An 18129-nucleotide genomic window follows, 5' to 3' on the forward strand; every position below is an offset into this window, starting at 1 on the left:
GCCCCCTGGTGATTTTCCAAATCCTGCAACCCCATTTGCAAAAATACAATGATGAAAAGCCCATGATTGAATTTTCTGACTCTTGGGGGAAATCAGATATGAAATAATAAATATATATTATATCCTCCAGGCAAAATCCTTCTGGTCACTAATACCTACAGATTAATTGTACTAATCCAGTGTGATCAAGGGGAGATGGTTGGCTACTTGGCACTATTTTGGTCCCTCGCTTATGAAACTCCATCTCCGTGTTTGAAAGAGAAGTCTTTACATAACCGTAATCACTCAGATAAGAAAAGGACTAAACTGTCCCAAAACATTTTATCTTCTGCACAGATGCTGCCTATGAATTTTGACTTGATTAAATAACATGGCAACATAATATTTTCTTCTGAATAACAAATGCCCCTCTGTAGGAGGGAAGGAGCAAGTCTGCTCTCTCGACCGGCTGTTTGGTGCAAACAGAAATGGGGGTTGGAGGATCTGCCAATTCACCTGCTCAGTGAGAGTTGCTCGGAAAATAGCTAAGGGACACTGGAAAGAAACATCCTGTTGTGTCACCAAATGGCCTGTGACACACGTCGGGCTCAGAGAGGTCCCCAAACATGTAGCCCAGGTGCCATCACAAACCACAAAGCAAAATTAAGGTCTGGGGCAAACCCCGGGGAGGGAACAGGAGTGCCTGCGGACCAGCATCTTAGCTGAATGCACCAGCAGGGGATTTGTTAAAAAAAAGTAGTTTGTATCTTTTCCACCGGGTCTACTTCCCGCTTCTTAAAAAAGAGTCTTCTCATGTCCTAGGAAGCATGGCGCTGGGCTGGCATGGAGAATAGTGGTTTTAGGATGCTCATGATGCAAGGTGTGAACCTGAGCAAGAGAGGTCTTGTTCTTGTTTCCTGCCCTGCTGCTCATTCGCCACTGATGAGCTCCTGTTTGCAAAACTATGGTCACCAGCAAACAACGATCTGAGCAGGAGACAACCAGGACACACCATACGCTTGGAGACAAGATTTCTCATCAGTCACAGTTTTCACCTGTATTTCGTCTCTGCTTATGACTGATCTTTGCAGACTGATTTACACCAAGATGAGTGAGGACCTTGCATGTACTTTTCCAAATGTTTATAGAGAGACTTGGAAAGTCTCTTCTCACTGATTCCTATAGCAAGGTTCAGAAAGTTCCTTCTCAGTGATTCCTGTAGCAAAACCTCACTCTCACACAATCCCCCCTTCAGACCTGCCGTGGGTTGAAGGGTTGAATCGAGATGAGGATGCTGGTGTCCTGGTCCCAGGTGGATGCTTCCATCCCAAGTTCTCACCTCCCCCACCTCCATCCCATTCGGGATGACTTGAATCCAACAGCACTGAAGCACAGCTTTTTTTAGTACAGCTTTTTATTAGAAAAATAGAGGCAAACTATCTGCAAATCAGAGGAAATACAGAAAAAATCCAGGGGAAAGAGGTGAATCTTATAGCTGGAGGATCCCATACAGCAAAAGTATGCTGGGATGTGATATTAAAAAGAAGGACAATTGCAAAATGTAATTTATTTTGCTTTGTAAAAAGAAACGTAGGGAAAAACAGTAAACAACATTGGATCATATGTTAATATTTCAGTGGGTGTTCACAACTCCTGCTAGTTCCTCCGCCTCCTGCACGGCTACCTTCTGCCTACCAATAAATAAAAACAAAGTCGTAAAAGATATAACTGGGAAATAATCACCTCCCTCTGTGTGGATTATTCCGGCCTTCCCGCACCCCTGTCTGCAGCAGCTCACTCCCTCAGGAAGCCACACACAGCCGGGACCGTTTGCAGGCAGAGCCTCATCAGCACAGCGCAGCGCAGCGAACAAATTGTTAAGGGCTGGGACGTTTTTGCGACAGAGGCATCTGCAGTGCTGACTCCATGCTCTAATTATGTCTCATAACCGCTGGCTGTTGCAGCTCATGTCCCTACAGCCCCTGCTTTTTTCCTGAATAGATTGGCTGCTGTGGGCTAAAAACCCCATGAACTGATGGGGATATCTCCCTCTGAGCCCAGCTCCCCTTTGCAGCCCATGGAGATGGAGCCAGTAGAGTCAATGAAGTCCTGGAGTCTCATCCCAGAGTGGACATCTAAATAGGGCGGAAAAATCACTTTCTCCATCTCTCCATTTCTCTTCTTTGATTTTACATGGGGGATGACTGGCTCAGATGTTTACATCTGTGCTGTAGAGACATGAATTCAGGTGAGACAAAGCCAGCCCCAGAGCATGGTGGACCCACAACCACTGAGATAGGGAAAAATAGATACATTCCCAATCTGTTTTATTTTCTTACTTGACACTGGGATGATTTGCAGGTGAGAGACTTTGTTGGACTAAGAATTCATCTTCATTCACCCCACAGCAGTCAAACTTTTCTAGAAAGGCAATGGAAAACTGCCCGACCACAGCTCATAAACACAGAGCTGCTCCTGTTCCCCAAAGGAGAGTCCAACCGGGCTGTGCTCATGCTCTACTATTTGTCCTCCTGGGTCTTATTTGAAAGATGCTTAGGCAAAGCCTTTTCTTCTGGTATCCATGCTCCAGTAACATGGTCTGTTACTCATCACTCATAATCTCCCTGGTTGGAAAAGCGTTCACCTAATGAGGGCAGAAGTTTTGCCATGCAATGTACGTAGACGCTTTCCGATCATCCCCAGCTCAAGTTTGTTTATATGCAGCAGGATTATTAGCAAGACATGATGTGAGTTAAAGAAATCAGGATCAGTTAGAAAAGGGGAGCTGGATAATTTATTCCTTGCTGTCATTTAATTCCTGAGAGAAAATCCCCAAACAAGGGACAAGGCGGGGCAACTGGTCAGCGAGGGCTGAGCCTACATGCCAGCTCATGTCTCTTTAGCTTGCAGAAATAGGGCAGAGCTGTGCAAAGATTACTGGAGCAAGAACATCTTGCACAAAAAAGCGAGCTTAAAAGGATACAAAGCTTTCAGGAAGCAGCAGTCTTACACCATGGCCTGTTTTCCAGTGAATGATTTAATTCCCTGCTTTTCATGTAATAGTTTAGAGTATTATTATGGTCTGTTGTCAGTCTACCTATTTAGGGCTGATGAATTTACTGCCAGCAAAACAAATGCAGGAAAAAAAAAGCCAATTAAAACAACAGAAATGCTGAAGGAAATCTTCAAAATCAAACAGGTCTACTGGGGAAAAAAAAGAATAAAATGAAAACTGTCCTTAATTTTGTGTAACTATCCATTTGGCTCATCTGGTGACCATGTGGGCTTTGGAGACAAGCTGGCCCAGTTTTTGCAAGCTAATAGTGGTGTATCAATCCTTCCTTCGGCTCCTGCTGTCGCTTCGTGGCATCAGAACTCTTTGCTGTAGTTAATGGCAGGATATTAATTTAATGGACAGGATGCAGAGCAGCAGGGGCTGCACTGGGGGATGGAGCGCAGGGCGCACGCCGAATCCAGCAACGGTGAGCGCTGCTAAAAGCACGGAGGGGAGGGGATCATTTCACAATGGGTAATTTTAATTGGGGGGGGGGGCTGCTTGAGCTCCAAAGGCATGTGCAGCTACTGAAAATTATCATTATATGGATATGGTGTTGTGCCTCGCTGCCTTTGTGCAACCTCGAAGGCAAAACCTGGCAGCTAAGGAGGGAGCGGGAGGGTGGAGGGTGCTGCTCTGGGCATAGGGAGCACCCAGCTCTGGGGAGGGGGTGGTGAACCCCCTTCTTGCTGTCGCTGAAGCGAGCTCTGGCAGTCACATCCAGGATGCAAAAGCCCCTGAACCCCCCCAGCAAGTCTGAAGTGGCACTTTAAGTGATTGCCCAGCAACGCTCTTCCTTCTTCTCCCCCAAAACCACTCTGAACAGCAAGTTGGCTTGGCCAGGTGGCCTTGGAGGTGCACCTTGGAGGTGGCCTCTGCGTCACTAAGCAGAGGGGTCCAATGGGACAGCACAGCCCACAGGGCCAGAATCTCCATGCCAGATGCAGGGACGTTCATCTGCTCCCATGATGGGAACAGCCTCTGCTAACCCCCAACTCCACCTGGGTTGGTGGGGCACTGGGAGCAACCTAACACCTCCTTTTCTTGGCAGAGCAATTAAACGCACCTTTTGCTGGTCCCACACTGTGGTCATGACTGCAAATGTGTGACACAGAGGACAGTTGTAGAGGGTTTCTTCCTACCTCAGTGTGGCTGTACCCAGTACAGCCCAGTGGTCTTCAGGTTTAGGAGCCACATCTTGGCATTGCAACTGAGCATGTGGTGCAAGAAACAGGTCTGGCAACCTCCCAAATGCTGCTCCGAAACTGTGGCTGTGCAATGAATGCCCTCAACTCCATAATAAATATGCCCAGGGATTATCCTGAACAATCAACCCATGCATGAGGTTATTTTAAACTAGGAAAAATGATGTCTTCATATAAACCCTGCGTTAGTTCCCAGCCAGGGCTCTTACTCTGGCTCTGCAAACTAGGCCATGTGGGTGGATGTTTGCCCTCCACGAGGAGCATTACTGACCTCAGTGGCCCTTCGCCAGGTGTTAGCGGGGTCCCCATCCCCAAGTCCTTTGGCCATGACATCCTCCCTTATTTCTGACTGCAATTCTTCCACAGCAGCAGACCCTGCGCTGCTGCACGTGTCTCTGCAGGACAGCCAGTGCTGGTGTCAGCTGCTGGAAGGCTAGGGACCAACGATGATCTGCTCCGTCTCCTGCCGGGAAGTCGGTGATGGCAGGCTTCATAACGTTTGATGAGATTTTCAGTCCTTTTATTTTTTTTTAAAGCTCTAGCCCTTGAAGTCATGTGAATATATCTGAAATCACAGATTTCATTTACTTGCTTTAAAAAACCGAGCTTCTCAGCCCTCCTGTTAGACAAAAAAACCCCCTCTTGAAATGAGGACTCTTGTATAAGATATAAAAAAGAAGCCAAAATATGTATTTATATCCCTCCCTCACCCCCAAATTTCACATTGTGTCAGAGAGTTTTGACGGAGGTTTGATTCAGGGATTGCTGTGTGATGAAGTCCAGATCCTCCCAGGTTTTCCACTCCTGGCTCCCACCAAATACTGTGAGATGTTCCCATGGGAGCAGCTCCTACAGGATCGTGGACCTTGGTGGCAGACACAGCATCACCATTCCCAAGTGAGCAGGCATCAGCCCTTCCCTCCCTGAGTGCTTGATCCTTGCCATCATGGGACCTGTAGGACCTCATAGTCATCAGAATCAGCCTCTGTCTTCACCACGATGATGGGGCTGCTGTGGCCACCCACTGGCTCTGGTGGCACATGGCCGGTCGCCAGGTCCTCAGGGGGCTCCTCTCCCTCACCAGGAGGGCTTTGCTTCTTGAGGTGGTTCCTCTGATGCCTCTTGAAATGTCCAATGGTGGTGTAGCTTTGCCCACAGTCGGAACAGATAAACGGGCCCCGGCGGGTGTGAGTGAGCTGGTGCTTCATGAGGTTGGCCTTCTGTGAGAAGCTTTTGCTGCACTGGGAGCACTGGAAGGGTGCCTCTCCCGTGTGGACCCGCTGGTGGGTAATTAAGATCTCTTTCCTCTTGAAGTCCTTCCCACACGTGGCACACTTGAATGGCCGGTCCTCGGCATGGGAGGGCTGGTGGAGCCGGAGCTGGGCCCTGTTGGGGAAGACCTGCCCACACTTGCTGCAGCGGTTGGGCTCATACTTGGTGTGGACCCGCCGGTGGGTGATGAGGGCAATCTCCTTGCAGAAACCCCTCCCACAGATGGCACAGGTGAAGGGCCACTCCTCACCCCAGGGTGCAAGGGAAACTGGGGCTGGTGGTGGCTGGTGCTCCCGTGTGTGGACCCGCTGGTGGGTGGTGAGGGCAACCTTTTGGGTGAAGGCTCGGCTGCAGGCAGCACAGCGGAAGGGTCGCTCACCAGTGTGGGTTCGGCGGTGGACGATGAGGCGGGACTTGTCGATGAAGGCTTTGGGGCAGTCGGCGCAGAGGAAGGGGCGCTCCCCGGTGTGGATGCGGTGGTGGACTGCCAGCTGGGCCTTCTGGGCAAAGCCCTTCCCACACTCGCTGCAAGAGAAGGGCCGCTCGCCAATGGGGAGATGCTGACAGTGGACAGCTGGGCTCTCCTCATCTTTGACAGCCACCCTGGCATTGGCATTGGCATTGGTATTGGCGTTGGTCTTGACACTGGCATTGGTGTTGGCGTTGGCATTGGCATCGGTGTCAGCATCGGCGTTGGCGTTGGCACTGATGTCTTTGCTGCCTCCCTTGTCCCTGCCACGCTCATGGACACGGCGGTGCTTGACCAAGGCGATCTTCTGGCGGAAGCCCTTGCCGCAGGTGGGGCAGGGGAAGGGCCGGGCACCGGTGTGGATGCGCAGGTGGACGGTGAGGCGTGACTTGTCACCGAAGCGCTTGCCACAGTCACCACAGGGGTAGGGCCGCTCGCCGGTGTGGACGCGCTGGTGGGTGACCAGCTGGGTTCGCTGGGCAAAGCGCTTGCTGCACTGCCCGCACCCGTAGGGCTTCTCCCCGGTGTGAGTCCGCTCATGCTTGGTTAGCTCCCCCCGCTTGGCAAAGCCCTTGCCGCAAGCCTCGCAGCGGTGACCCCGGCCCTCAGCATGAGTCCGCTGGTGGTTGGCCAGGTTGCCCTTCTTGGTGAACGTCTTCCCACACTGCCCACAGGCGTGGGTACCACCAAGGGTGGTGAGGGGCTGCCCACCCCCTGTGGCACTGGGGGTCTCCTTCTTCTGTGCATGGACACGGCGGTGGGCCATGAGGCCGACCTTCTGGCTGAAGCGTTTTCCACAGGTGGTGCAGGTGTGGGGGGCCTGCTGGGGATGGCGGCCCTGGTGGTGCTGCAGCATCTCCCTCTTGCTGCCAAAGTGGTCCCCACAGGCTCCACAGACATGGGCATCGGGCCGCTCATGGGTCTGCTGATGCCGAGCGAGGTGGATCTTCTGCCGGAAGCACCGCCCGCACGCAGGGCAGGGGTAGGGCTCCTCCCCGGTGTGAATCCTCTGGTGGGTCACCAACAGTGACTTCTTCTTGAACTCCTTCCCGCAGGTGCTGCAGCAAAAGATCTTCTCCCCTGCCAGAGTGGATCCAGCCATGATGGCCCTGGTGGTGTCCTGCTGGGCCCCCTTGGCACTGTGGACCCGCTGGTGCTTGATGAGGGTGATCTTCTGGTGGAAGCAACGGCTGCACACCCCACACTTGAAGGGACGGTCACCTGTGTGGATCCGGTGGTGGGCCACCAGCTGCGACTTGTCCACGAAGCTCTTCTGGCAGCTGCTGCACTGGTAGGGCTTCTCACCTGTGTGGATCCGGCGGTGCACAATGAGCTGCGACTTCTGGGTGAAGTTCTTTCCACAGTCCAGGCACTTGTACGGCCGCTCGCCCGTGTGGATCCTCTGGTGCTCCTTGAGTTGTGATTTGGTGGTGAACCTCTTGCCGCAGTCAGTGCAGGGGAATGGTCTCTCACCCGTGTGAGTCCGGAGGTGCTTGGTGAGGTCCACCTTCATCCTGAAGCTCTTCCCGCACTTGGTGCAGGCATGGGGCTTCTCCCTTCTCTCAGGAACACTCTGTGTGCTGTGCTTGCTATGGCCTTCCCCATTGGCCTCCCCTCCAGCTCTGATGGCTTCTTGGTCATGCAGCTCTCCAGCCTGGTCAGCACTGCCCTCCTTCTTACAACCATCAGCCTCTATCTCCTCCTTATGGGATTTCTGGTGGGCCACCAGGATGCCCTTGTGCTTAGAACTGTCCCCACAAATCATGCAAGTGTACGACTTCTCCTGAGTGTGGCTGAGAAAATTCTCTACCTCCAAGAGCTCCAGTGTCATGGCTGGCTGTTCCATCACCCAGTTTTTCAGAGGTGAGGGTCTGGGTGGTGTTCACTAGGGGAGGCATCACTGGGAGTCCTCCTGGCCATTGCCACCAGCTTTCCCTGCCTGCCAGGGCTGCTGGGAGGTAGGGACCATGGGAAAGTGCCAGTGCTGGTCTGAGTTACTCTTCTTTAGATGAAAGCCTATGTTTTCCTTCACAAAGGCTGAACCTGAGAAGAAACCAAGGCAGGTGTTATTGTCAAGGCCAACAGGAAAAAAAAAACCAACAAAGAAACCACTTTTAGTGTGGCAAGCTGTCACGTGGAAAAGAAAATCATAAATAAAAGCCCAGCCAAGCTTAGTTAATTCTAGTAAAACCAAAGGCCAAGAGACTGTAAAATCTAGGAACGTATTGAAGGGGGTTGCTGGAACTATCTGGCACAGGCTGGAGTTTCTCCACATCTCCAGGTACTCATGACAAGGAACTGGTGGTCTGGGGGGCTCCTCTTGCTGTGCTGATCTCTGAGCAGGAACCAACATCACTTCTCCTTCAGAGGGGTGGTAAATGCTGGTGGTCATAACCATCAGGGACCAACTCATGGTCATCAGCACCTCTAGAATTAAATCCCTCTTGGTGAGGGGCACACCCAGACCCATTTCTGGAGGATCCCTGGGGTGGTGCAATCCCTGCTCTGAGCCAGGATGCTCAGACCAGGGGCTGGGGCCTGGTCTGACACGTCCCATGTGAAGAGTGGTCACTGAGATCATCTGTGCCTCCAGTGCACTGGCAGAGAGGGACCTTCTGGGACCACAAGGGGAAATGTTGAGGATGAGCAAACAGCTGCTCATCTCTGGGACATACCACGTTGTGCTCCCCAGGCAGCACCGAAATCTCACATCTGTGAAACAGAACTGCCCGAGCATTGCCTGAGGCTCATCTGGCTGTGTGAACCCTGTGGGGACTCCCGTCCCTCGGCAGGTGCCCATTTATTTCTCTAGAGATTTTGTGTCATGTCCAACTCGGTGAGGGAACAGGGACATCTGGGTCACAGCTGTAGCTAGACCAGCTGGAGGCAGAAGTGAAATGCATACTGATGTCCTCAGTTACCTGTGCAGCACCAGGGCAGACACCAGAGCCTGTGCAAGGCTGCTGGCGCTGGTGGCCAGGAAGACGTCTGAACGGACAGTGAGGTCCTCCTGGTAGGACCTCCTGGTCCTCCAGCAAGGACTCAACTCCTTTCCCTGTCGCCTTGCCCTGTGGTTGGACTCCCAAAGGTCCAGATTTGCCTTGGTGTCAGCTTCAATTTGCAGGTTGTCACACCTGACCCATGAAGGGTGCAGCCACACCACCACCAGCATTATTGACCCAACTACATGAAAAGTCCAGACTGAAGAAGAACCCCGTTTGCCATAGACTTTCTTCATGGGAGAGCCAGAAATAAACTGCCCTGGGAACTTATCTGGGGCAGCTCCTGGGGAGGGGGCCCTGATGGTGGTCCAGCCAGCCAAAACTCTCTCCTCCCCTGCTCCTTGACTCCCAAGTGCCCCAACGTGATGAGGCATACTGAGAATCCCCTGCCCAACCCCTCAGCTGGGCAAAGGGAGCTCTGATCCAGCCATCCCAGCAGGTACCCAGGGCATTTGCAGCACCTCTGCTCCTTTCTCACCAAGAGAAAGGATGGGCGTTGCATGAGATGTTCTCTGGGGACCCTTCAGTTAGGCTGAGAAATGGAGGTTGCTTTTACTCTCTGCGGCGACCAACTTTTCCGAGCCCAGAGATGACTCTGGGCAAACTTTTCTCTCTGACTGTTCCATGTGCTGGGCTGTTTTTCCCGGAGGTGGCTGCATGTCAGCACAGCTGCCTGAATTTCACTTGTGAAACACATGAACGGGAGCAGCTCCTCAGCTGTTGCTCTGCTCCTTTCACTGGGAATAACCCCCGACACCAGCACACACACACAGACACAGGGTAGGCAGGCACAGTTCCTCCTCGCAAGGCAGAGACTGGACCTATTAACTCATTCCTACCCGTGCCTCCATCACTCCTGAAAGCACTTGTCGCACAGATGCCCCAGAAGCATTGGTTTTAGCCAAATTTTAAAGGATGGACGCCCCTTCCCGTGTTGTGCTGCTGTACCTGCTCCCTGCGTTTAGCCAATTTGCTCCCATGCCAAGCAGGACCAGCTGTACGTCTGACTCCACTGGTCGCCTCCAGCCATGGCAGCTAGCCAGATCTCTCAGGCAGGATTCAGCCTGAGAAAGACAAAGCGAGGCGATTTATCCCAGCCGGGGCAGTTTGCTCCACCACAGCCAACCTTGACAATACTCCGGCTTCGCAGCAGCGGCCCCATCTTCCAGAGACGTCCTGCTGCTGCCCCGGGATGCTGCGGGACACATGCAGACACCATGGAGGCGTTCAGCCCTGAGCATCCCGTCCTGGCCCCAGCCATCCCAGCTCAGCCATTTACTGACCTGTCTCCCATCTCCCTCGGCAGCACGCAGGTCTGGAAGTGTCCAAGTGTCATTGGCCAAATTTTCTTATTTCTACCCACTTTGAGCTCTTCTTCATCTTCCAGCTACTTCGTTCATGTCTGCTGGTGCTGACTCACAGGAAGTCTGTGTCAGTGATGTAAAAACTACCGGGGGAGGAGAGACAGAGAAAGAGGAGCTGGGTCAGGGAGAGAAGGGGCTTGGAGGTAGGAAACAGCAGCCCTAAAACCTCTCAGGCATGGGTGGGGGGATCCCCAGCCAGCGCTGCCTCCCTGCCGGTACCCCTGCCTGGCTGCCCAGCGCCCGGTCCCGCACAGGCGCTGCCTGGGCTGCAGGCTCCTGGGAGCTGTAGTCCTCGCCCCTTCGCTTTGGAGGATGCCTACGTTTGGTGGCTGGGGGGCTGTTTTAGGGAAATGCAGTGCCCACGCTGCAGCAAGCTGGAAAGAGCTTTTGATTTACATTAGTTCTCTTTTTTAATGGCTATTTTTAGGCAGCTGAACTGAACTGCTTTGCATTAGAAGTCCCCATTACGTACATCCGAGCCTTCTGTGTGGATGCTTTCACTCTCTGTTCGTGTGGCTGACCCCCCCTTAGGGTTGTGTAAGCAAGGAAAGCCATCCTACTCTCCTCTTCCATGACCTTTTTGTCTGTGGAACTCAAAACATTTTGCAAATGGGAAATGCAGTGAGGCGACTTGAAAGAGGACATTTGGTGAGAGAGTGGCAGAGCCCAGTTCTGCATCCTCTACTAGGCATGGCGGAGGGGGTCTCCACCCAGTGAGTCCAAGAAAATTGTTTCCTCCATTTGGCTGAGTCTCCTTGTGAGTCTCCAGCTCCCAGGGGAGGCCAGACTGCCTGTTCCTGGGCGCTTTGCAAGTTAGCAGGCTGCCTAGATGAGGCTGTGGCTATAACCAGAAGCACTGATGCTTACAGAAATCCACAGCAAATCCATGGTCCTGCCAGTCTGGGTCCCATAGCAGGTCCTGGAGCATTTGGTGGCTGCTGAACATGTGCTAATTCAGGGTGATGGAAAACCCAAGCCATGCCTCTGAAACAAATGGTGATGCTCCTGGGCATCAGAGCACAATTTTCTCAACTCTTATGTCTTTACCTGAAACTTTTAGCCTGAGTCAGAGCTGGAGCCAGGGATGAGTCCCAGGGCAGAGCTGGATGATGCCATCCTGAATGGAGTTTAGCTGTATGGGTGCAAGCCAGCTCGGTGCCCTCAGGGCTGGAGAAGTGTCCTCGGCTCAGTTGAATTACTCATACAGACACAGCCGCTTTGCCTGGCTGCTTATCACTAGCAACTTGCAGACAGCAGCTTGGGTAGTACAGGGTAAAGTGCTGTGGGAACACACTCTCAGAATTAGGACTTTTAAAAGAAATAGTGATTTTTAAAAAATGAAAATAACTGTACTGTAAAAAAGGAGTTCAGCCTGTGTTGGTGGTCGCATGTTTTGTGCTCCTTGTGTTTTCTGATTTCAAATATGTGCTCACTGGTGTCGCTTGGAAGCCAAACCAATGTCTCCTGACATCATCGTTCAGATGAAATCAGTCCACAACTGTTTCAAAGCGTGACATGGTGGAACAGAAAAGAAGGATGAGAGTGTGCATCTGACGTAGGTTGCTTGTGGAAGTTTGTGTAGATCCAAAGTTTTGCCTCAGTTTCCCCATCTCTAAAATTGAGCTGAAATACTGTAACTATTATTTCTGTCTTCTACGTGAATTTAGTATCCTCATGAAAAATAATATTATTATATCCCATTTTTGAAACCTTGGAAAAACCAGCTCCATTTTTTCTGGACCTTTTGGGTAGGAAGTTGGTCCCTCTGCATCGCCCCATGTCACACTCCTGGGTCACAAGCAGCTTGCCAAATGACCACAAAAAGGAGTGACACTGACATTCTCTTTGGTTCTCTTTTCCCAGTTACAAAATAGAGAAGAAGGAAAAAAACCAGGAGAAAGTGGATGTTTTTATGTTCTCTTTTTGTTTTGTTTGGAGTTTTTTTAGTTAAGGAAGTGAGGTGACGCAGGCAGATTAAAACAGTTGACTAATTGAAGGGGAAGCCCCAGGCAAAGGAGAAGTGAAGTCCTCTGATATCTGTGACCTTATGCTGTTGCACCAGATACCTTTCTTGTCCTCAATGGGGACAAGATGGGGGGGTGATACTGTGACTCAATGGGGGGTGATATGTGGTGACTCGGTTGACAAAGTGTCCTGTGAAGACCAGGTGTGGAGGCATCATCTGCCCTAATGCAGGTGGATGGGGGGTAGCAACTTCACGCTGCTGTTTGTTACACTCATTTAGCAGTGAAGAGCCTTTGAAAGGGGGATCCTGCTTCTTGCCACCATCTGTGGCCGCGCTCCCTTGAATGAGACTGCAGGTACAGGATGAGTCAATTTAGCTGGATGACCTCAGAAAGCACCCTGAAAAAAACAAAAATGAGAAAAATCCTTTAAGAGCATTCCACTGCTCCAGGCAGCTAAGTCCTCTTTTCCATCTCTCCCACCTCAAACTCTTAAGGTCTGCTCTCATTTCTTTTGCCAATGTTATAGATCTAAGACAGGTAAAGACCTTATGGAACGGGATGGAAGAGGAAATGATGAATTAAAGTCTACCTCCCACAAAACTGGGCAGCAGGGACACAGTTAACTAACTGGGGAGACAGACACAAGGAGCAAGGGCTGGGGACACTGCAGCTGCCATTCATCTGGGAAGAGATTCATTCCAGACTTTGCAACCATGGTCACTGAAAGTAAGGTATGGATCAAGGTCCTCTTCGTTTTTATTACAAGCACAAGAAAAACAAAATATAATGTAAGAATACAGATGGGCCTGACTCTGATTCTGCTGGGTCTTGGACAAGGCTGGGATTTTTTTGTTACTCTCATCCATGGAGTAAGAGAGGCCCAGAGGTGATGGCAGCCCAAACTGCAGAACACAGGCTGAGAGCTTAGGTCCCTTCTGGTTCACGGAGAGGGACAAGTTTCTTCAGAAGGTGATTCAGGGGAAAAAAACTTAATCAGATATCCTGAATCACCTCTCAAAGAGCTTTTCTCTCTGTTTTGACAGGTGGTGGAAGACATGAAGAAATCTGGATGCATAGTTCAAGGTCTGAAGGGGAGCAAAGTCCCATCGGCGTCACTGATTTTCACCACCCCAGGACAGTGGCTGCCAGGGATCCTGTGCAACCTTTACATTTGCATTCACCCTGGCCATCCCCAACCCCTCTGGTCATCCAGACACCGTGACCATGGAGAGGACAAAGCACAGCCTCTTGCAGAGATGAGCAGCCTGGGCCACCTTTCATGGCGGGTATTTTAGCTCACTATATCCCCACTCTTATCTGGGGACCTGCACCACCTGGTACACCACAGCGAAGGTCTCATAAGGCTTGGCATGGATCTCCCTGCCCTGGGGACCGTGCCTCCTTGGCCTTGCTTGTCTTGCTCCTTGCAAAGGATGCTGCTTGGTCCTGGTGCATCTCCTTCCAACCCTGTAGACAACTTTGGACCTTCCCCCAGTGGATTTCTCTTCTTCAAGAAGCTCTTCCCACATGTACGACACTGATACACTTGTGTGTCTTCAGGGCTTGATACAGTGTACCTCTTCACAATGCTTGGGGTTTTTTCTGCTCCTTCTTGCTTCCCCTCCACTGGTTTTGCTGGTGGAGTGTCCTTCATGCGTCCTTGCCTTTGTTTTTCCCACGTGGCGTGTACAGTCCTAGGTGGGTGTCTGGAGGGTCTGGAGGCCACATGGACATGTTCTTGGTTCCTAGCTTTCTCCAGAAGAGTGGGCCGGTGTGCAGAGCCAGGTGCTTTGCTGCCAGGGAATGAATGTTTCCAGCTACTGTGTTTCCAGCCAACATACGTTTATTCTTGTCTTTTTTCAGCTTTGTTGAGATTTTTTTGGGGGAAGCTCTCATTTCTCCTTCCTCATTTCAATTCCCGGTCTGGTTCCTATTTTTAGCGTCCCTTTCATGATGCTTCTACTTTCTTCAGACCACCACACTGTAAACCTGCTGGGCAACACATGAAATAAAGCTGCATCTCAGTGCCAAAGCTGGAGAAAAGGCACATCCAGAGCTGTCATTTATGGAGTAAGTGCTTGAATTGCCCTAGCTAAAATAAAGAGCAGGAACTGGGGCTTGATGTAGAAAGCACCAAACAGAGGTTGATATTGGGACTCCTGCGTTCAGCTCTGAGCCCTGGCATTGAGTTATCCCCTCTGCCCCTGCCTCTGCTTCAGTTCATTTCCAAGTTTTGCCTATATATTTACTTTATTTGGAAAGGAGATCGCTTGTTTTATTCCCTCTTTCATTCCTGACCACAACTCTGGTTGCAGCCAACCAAGAGAACACAACAGGTTTGGTCACATCCGCCACCCTTTCTTGCTGTTGCACTCTTAGAAACATGCATGCTGTTATTTCCATCAAAAGCACTTACATCCCTTATTCATTCACCCATTTTAATTTAAGTACTTAGGAAATCTGAAGAGCCCTTTATTTAAAGTAGAAGTGGATGAATATGTGGTAGTATCTGATCTGCTGTCAAGCCAAGAGTTTGTTCCAGGTAAACTTAAAAAAATTTTTTTCAACCTTTTTTCCTGGAAAACAAACACAAATCTAAAGAAACCTTTGAATATCTTTTACTTTCACCCCATAAAGAAACTTTTTTTTTAGGATAGGGTTGACTCCTTCTAAGGGAAAGAAAAGCACTTCCAACCTACCAAAATGTAAAGCTTGCATTTATTTTTGAAGTAAGAAGATTGAAAAATTTTCAAAAGTTTTTGCTGGCTTTACAATTAGTTCTCCTAATTTTCCCCTTTTTTGTCAGCTTGAAGAGTTCATGAATTCATAGTAAAGTGAAAAAAAAGCTTCCAGAGGACCAGAAACTTCCTTTCCTCCTTTACATTAAAATGCTTCTTGGCCCCTTTCCAGCTCATGGTCAGAGTCAGCCAGGGTGAATTCAGGCCTTTGACTCCTTGGCTGGGATTCAGCTGAGAGGTAGGATGGTTAAATTAGGAGACACCTAAATTCAAGTGTCTCCAAATTATACCGATGGGAAGAGGAGACCATAACAGGGGGACAAGTGCTTTAACCCCAGTTTAACCCACCGTGGCCTAAGCCTTAACGCTGCTGAGGAGCTGGAGCCATTTCCAGGAAGGCGTGCAGAGCTGGGCTGTCAGTGATGCTCCCACACAGCCTGAGCTCAACAGCAGTCCTTGGCTACGCCGCCTTGCACAGCGTCTCTGGTGGAGCCTGGCCCACTCTTTGTGGTGACGCTTGTTTACCAGAATTGAATACTTTTATACTGCTGGATGAGGGATTCACTTTGGCAGAGCTACACACCAGAGCATGTGGGTATAGAGGGCATATTCAGACTGCACAGATGTATAATGCTGCTATTACATGTCTGCTGTCCAAAATTCCCCTGCAGACTGGGGCTAAACGCTGGGAATTGTCTTGCTGAGGGCAGCAGGATGCCTTTTCTCCTCAAACGTGGCTGACCATGCTGGCATGCAATACCAGCACAGACCTTCACAGCCCTCTGCCACTTTCCATGCTGGGTGCTTGGCGATTAGTTTGTGAAAAGCAAGCAGAGTGGAGTTAAGCAATGTTAGGCTATGCATTAGCAGCTGAGCTGATCTGAGCCCCCAGCATCTGCAAGCAATTTGGTGAGCAGAAAGGGGCCCCATTATGTTGAGCTAAAGATAGATCAGACTTATTACTTGCATGGAGACGTTAAAATGAGAAGTAGACTGCTATTGTCTTTGCTACAGACTTTGTCCTATATTTAACAAGAAAGTCTTTCAGAGTTAAAAGAAGTCCTATTCCGACACACAACTAATCACAGGGGCTGAAGTGCTGAGCCACAGGAAACCTGTGCCGAAGGTTTGCAAAAACTATCCAGGAAAAAAAGGAGAGAAAGGGACTCAAAGGGAGGCAGACAGTGCTGCAGGAATAGGGCTCCCAGACCACCTGGGCTAGGGGCATCCGTGGTCCCTGAGAGCACCCCTCTTCCCCAGGACCATAAGATGGGGACATGCCAGAGGGCTGAAAAAGCAAAGGATGAACCTCTACAGGTCCTGCTTGGAAGAGGTGCTCCCCATGCTCTGTCCCCCTGGGCTTTTATAGAGACAATTAATAAGGAACACCTATAGGGTCTGGGGTGATTTCTACCCTACACCACTTTATGGACAGGAGGAAAGTCTTGGAGAGATCAGCTGTGCCCCACTTGTGCCTTTACGATGCTGTTGCCTGCAGAGTGAGCGAAGCGATGCTGATCTGTGACTTGTTTTCCACTCTTTCCTGTTACATCCACAGGGCTGGTGTGTGTCTCTGTGTGTGCGAGCTACCTGATTTTGTGTGGTCTGTCCAAGGAAATTCATCACAAGCTCCTCAGCTTCTGGTCACACCTGAACCCTTAGCTGGAGACAGAGGCAGGCATGCAAGAGGATGGTTAGAGGGTTTTGCAATTAAACATCAGCTTGTAACAATGACCATACGTGGGCTCACGCTCAGGAAATGAGCTCTCCTGATTTATCTTTCCTTCCTGCACTTCAGCTCTTGTGCACAGATGCAGGCAGAGAGGCTTACGGGTGCTTTTGGGAACACCGTAGTATCTGTGTGCCCACGCAGCCCCTCTCTCTCCTGCTGCCTCCCTCTCACAGCCCCACACACACTGTCTCTGTGTCTGGGAGCAGTGAGGGCTTGCTGCTCCCCGAGGGGTGGGGAGCCATGGGGACCCTCGTGCACACAGTGCCCATGGGGTACAGTCTCTCAGGGGCTGGACATAGCGGGCAGAAGCTCCATTTGGGGTTGGTCAGGGCCATTAAGGCTTACTGGTGCTCTCAGGACCCTGATGGTCAGCCTAGGAAAACAACAGCAGGTGATGCTTTGAAGAGAGGAACAAGAACCCAGGAAGGTGCAGGAGCACCCACAAGCTCCTTCCTCCTTCACCCTGCCATGAGCAGCAAATGGAGTCATCAGCCAACATGGGGCTTTAATGTAGCCTGAAGTCATTGAAAATAAGCTAACTTAATACAAACAGGCAAAGCTGTAAGTAAGATTTGATCTGGATCTAACACCTTCCTGCAGTGAAACCCAGGTTTTCATGGTATTTTCCAGGCTCTGTGTCTCTCCTTCATGTTGTTAGATCTGATGCACAACTCATTTTTGCCATCCAGTCAGAGGCTTTACAGTCACCTCTTCCATACTTCACATTCCCCCCCTCCTCTCTCTGTTATTCAACCTACCCCAAGCTGGTTAAAGTTATTCTATAAATTAACTTGATCGAAGTAACACATTCTTCGGCACAAGGTTTTTTTCTGCTGCTTTGTCTGTCCACTCTGACGGGGAAGTTTTGGGCCCTGCAATACTGGCTGAATAAGCGTGTGCCCTTGACTATGCACAATGCACTGCAGCTCATCCGTGCAGCAAAAGTAATCTCTGCCTGCAGCCCTAGGCCAACGCTTTGAGCAGTGACTAGGAATAACTACTTTTCAGGGCTGCTTAGCTTGTAGTTCACAAGATCAACATTTGGTTTCCCAAGTCCTTTCTCCCCAAAGTGAACTCACATCAGTGCTGTTCGCAGCTCTCCTGCAGGGACTGGTTTTCTGCTCTGCAGACATGTCTAAGGGCGAGTGAACTTCAGCACAGGTATAACGATGGCTTGTTCTCGCATGACTTCAAACCCCTGTTACTCTCCTAGCAGAAGTTGTCCTCTACGTTCAGACCCTCACTGTTCAGTCTGTTTTGTTCCTCAGAGGCCAACACACATGTAGAAATGAGAACAGTCTGTATCTTATTCCACTTGCAAAGCATCTTATCTTATTTTTCAGATG

General features: G+C 50.4%; 1 protein-coding gene and 1 long non-coding RNA gene across 3 annotated transcripts; one reads left to right on the forward strand and one right to left on the reverse strand.

Annotated features, from left to right (window-relative positions):
* Window positions 1–1225: 1225 nt before the first annotated feature.
* LOC140648578 (uncharacterized) lies at window positions 1226–10576 on the reverse strand. Of its 2 annotated transcripts, XM_072854819.1 has the most exons (3): window positions 10266–10576; window positions 9931–10046; window positions 1226–8023 (listed from the first exon to the last, which is right to left on the reverse strand). In XM_072854819.1, exon 3 carries the CDS (start codon window positions 7824–7826, stop codon window positions 5184–5186), a length of 2643 nt encoding a protein of 880 aa, XP_072710920.1. In that variant the 5' UTR covers window positions 7827–8023; window positions 9931–10046; window positions 10266–10576; the 3' UTR covers window positions 1226–5183. The 2 variants fall into 2 exon arrangements, with proteins under 2 accessions (XP_072710920.1, XP_072710921.1); XM_072854820.1 differs by lacking the exon at window positions 9931–10046.
* On the forward strand, window positions 10452–14275 carry LOC140648580 (uncharacterized). The gene is made up of 3 exons (XR_012041285.1): window positions 10452–10489; window positions 12840–13044; window positions 13357–14275. It is a non-coding gene; the product is annotated as an uncharacterized lncRNA (long non-coding RNA).
* The last annotated feature ends 3854 nt before the right edge of the window (window positions 14276–18129 follow it).

Source organism: Ciconia boyciana, chromosome 2 (genome assembly GCF_034638445.1).
Source record: "Ciconia boyciana chromosome 2, ASM3463844v1, whole genome shotgun sequence".
NCBI lineage: Eukaryota > Metazoa > Chordata > Aves > Ciconiiformes > Ciconiidae > Ciconia > Ciconia boyciana.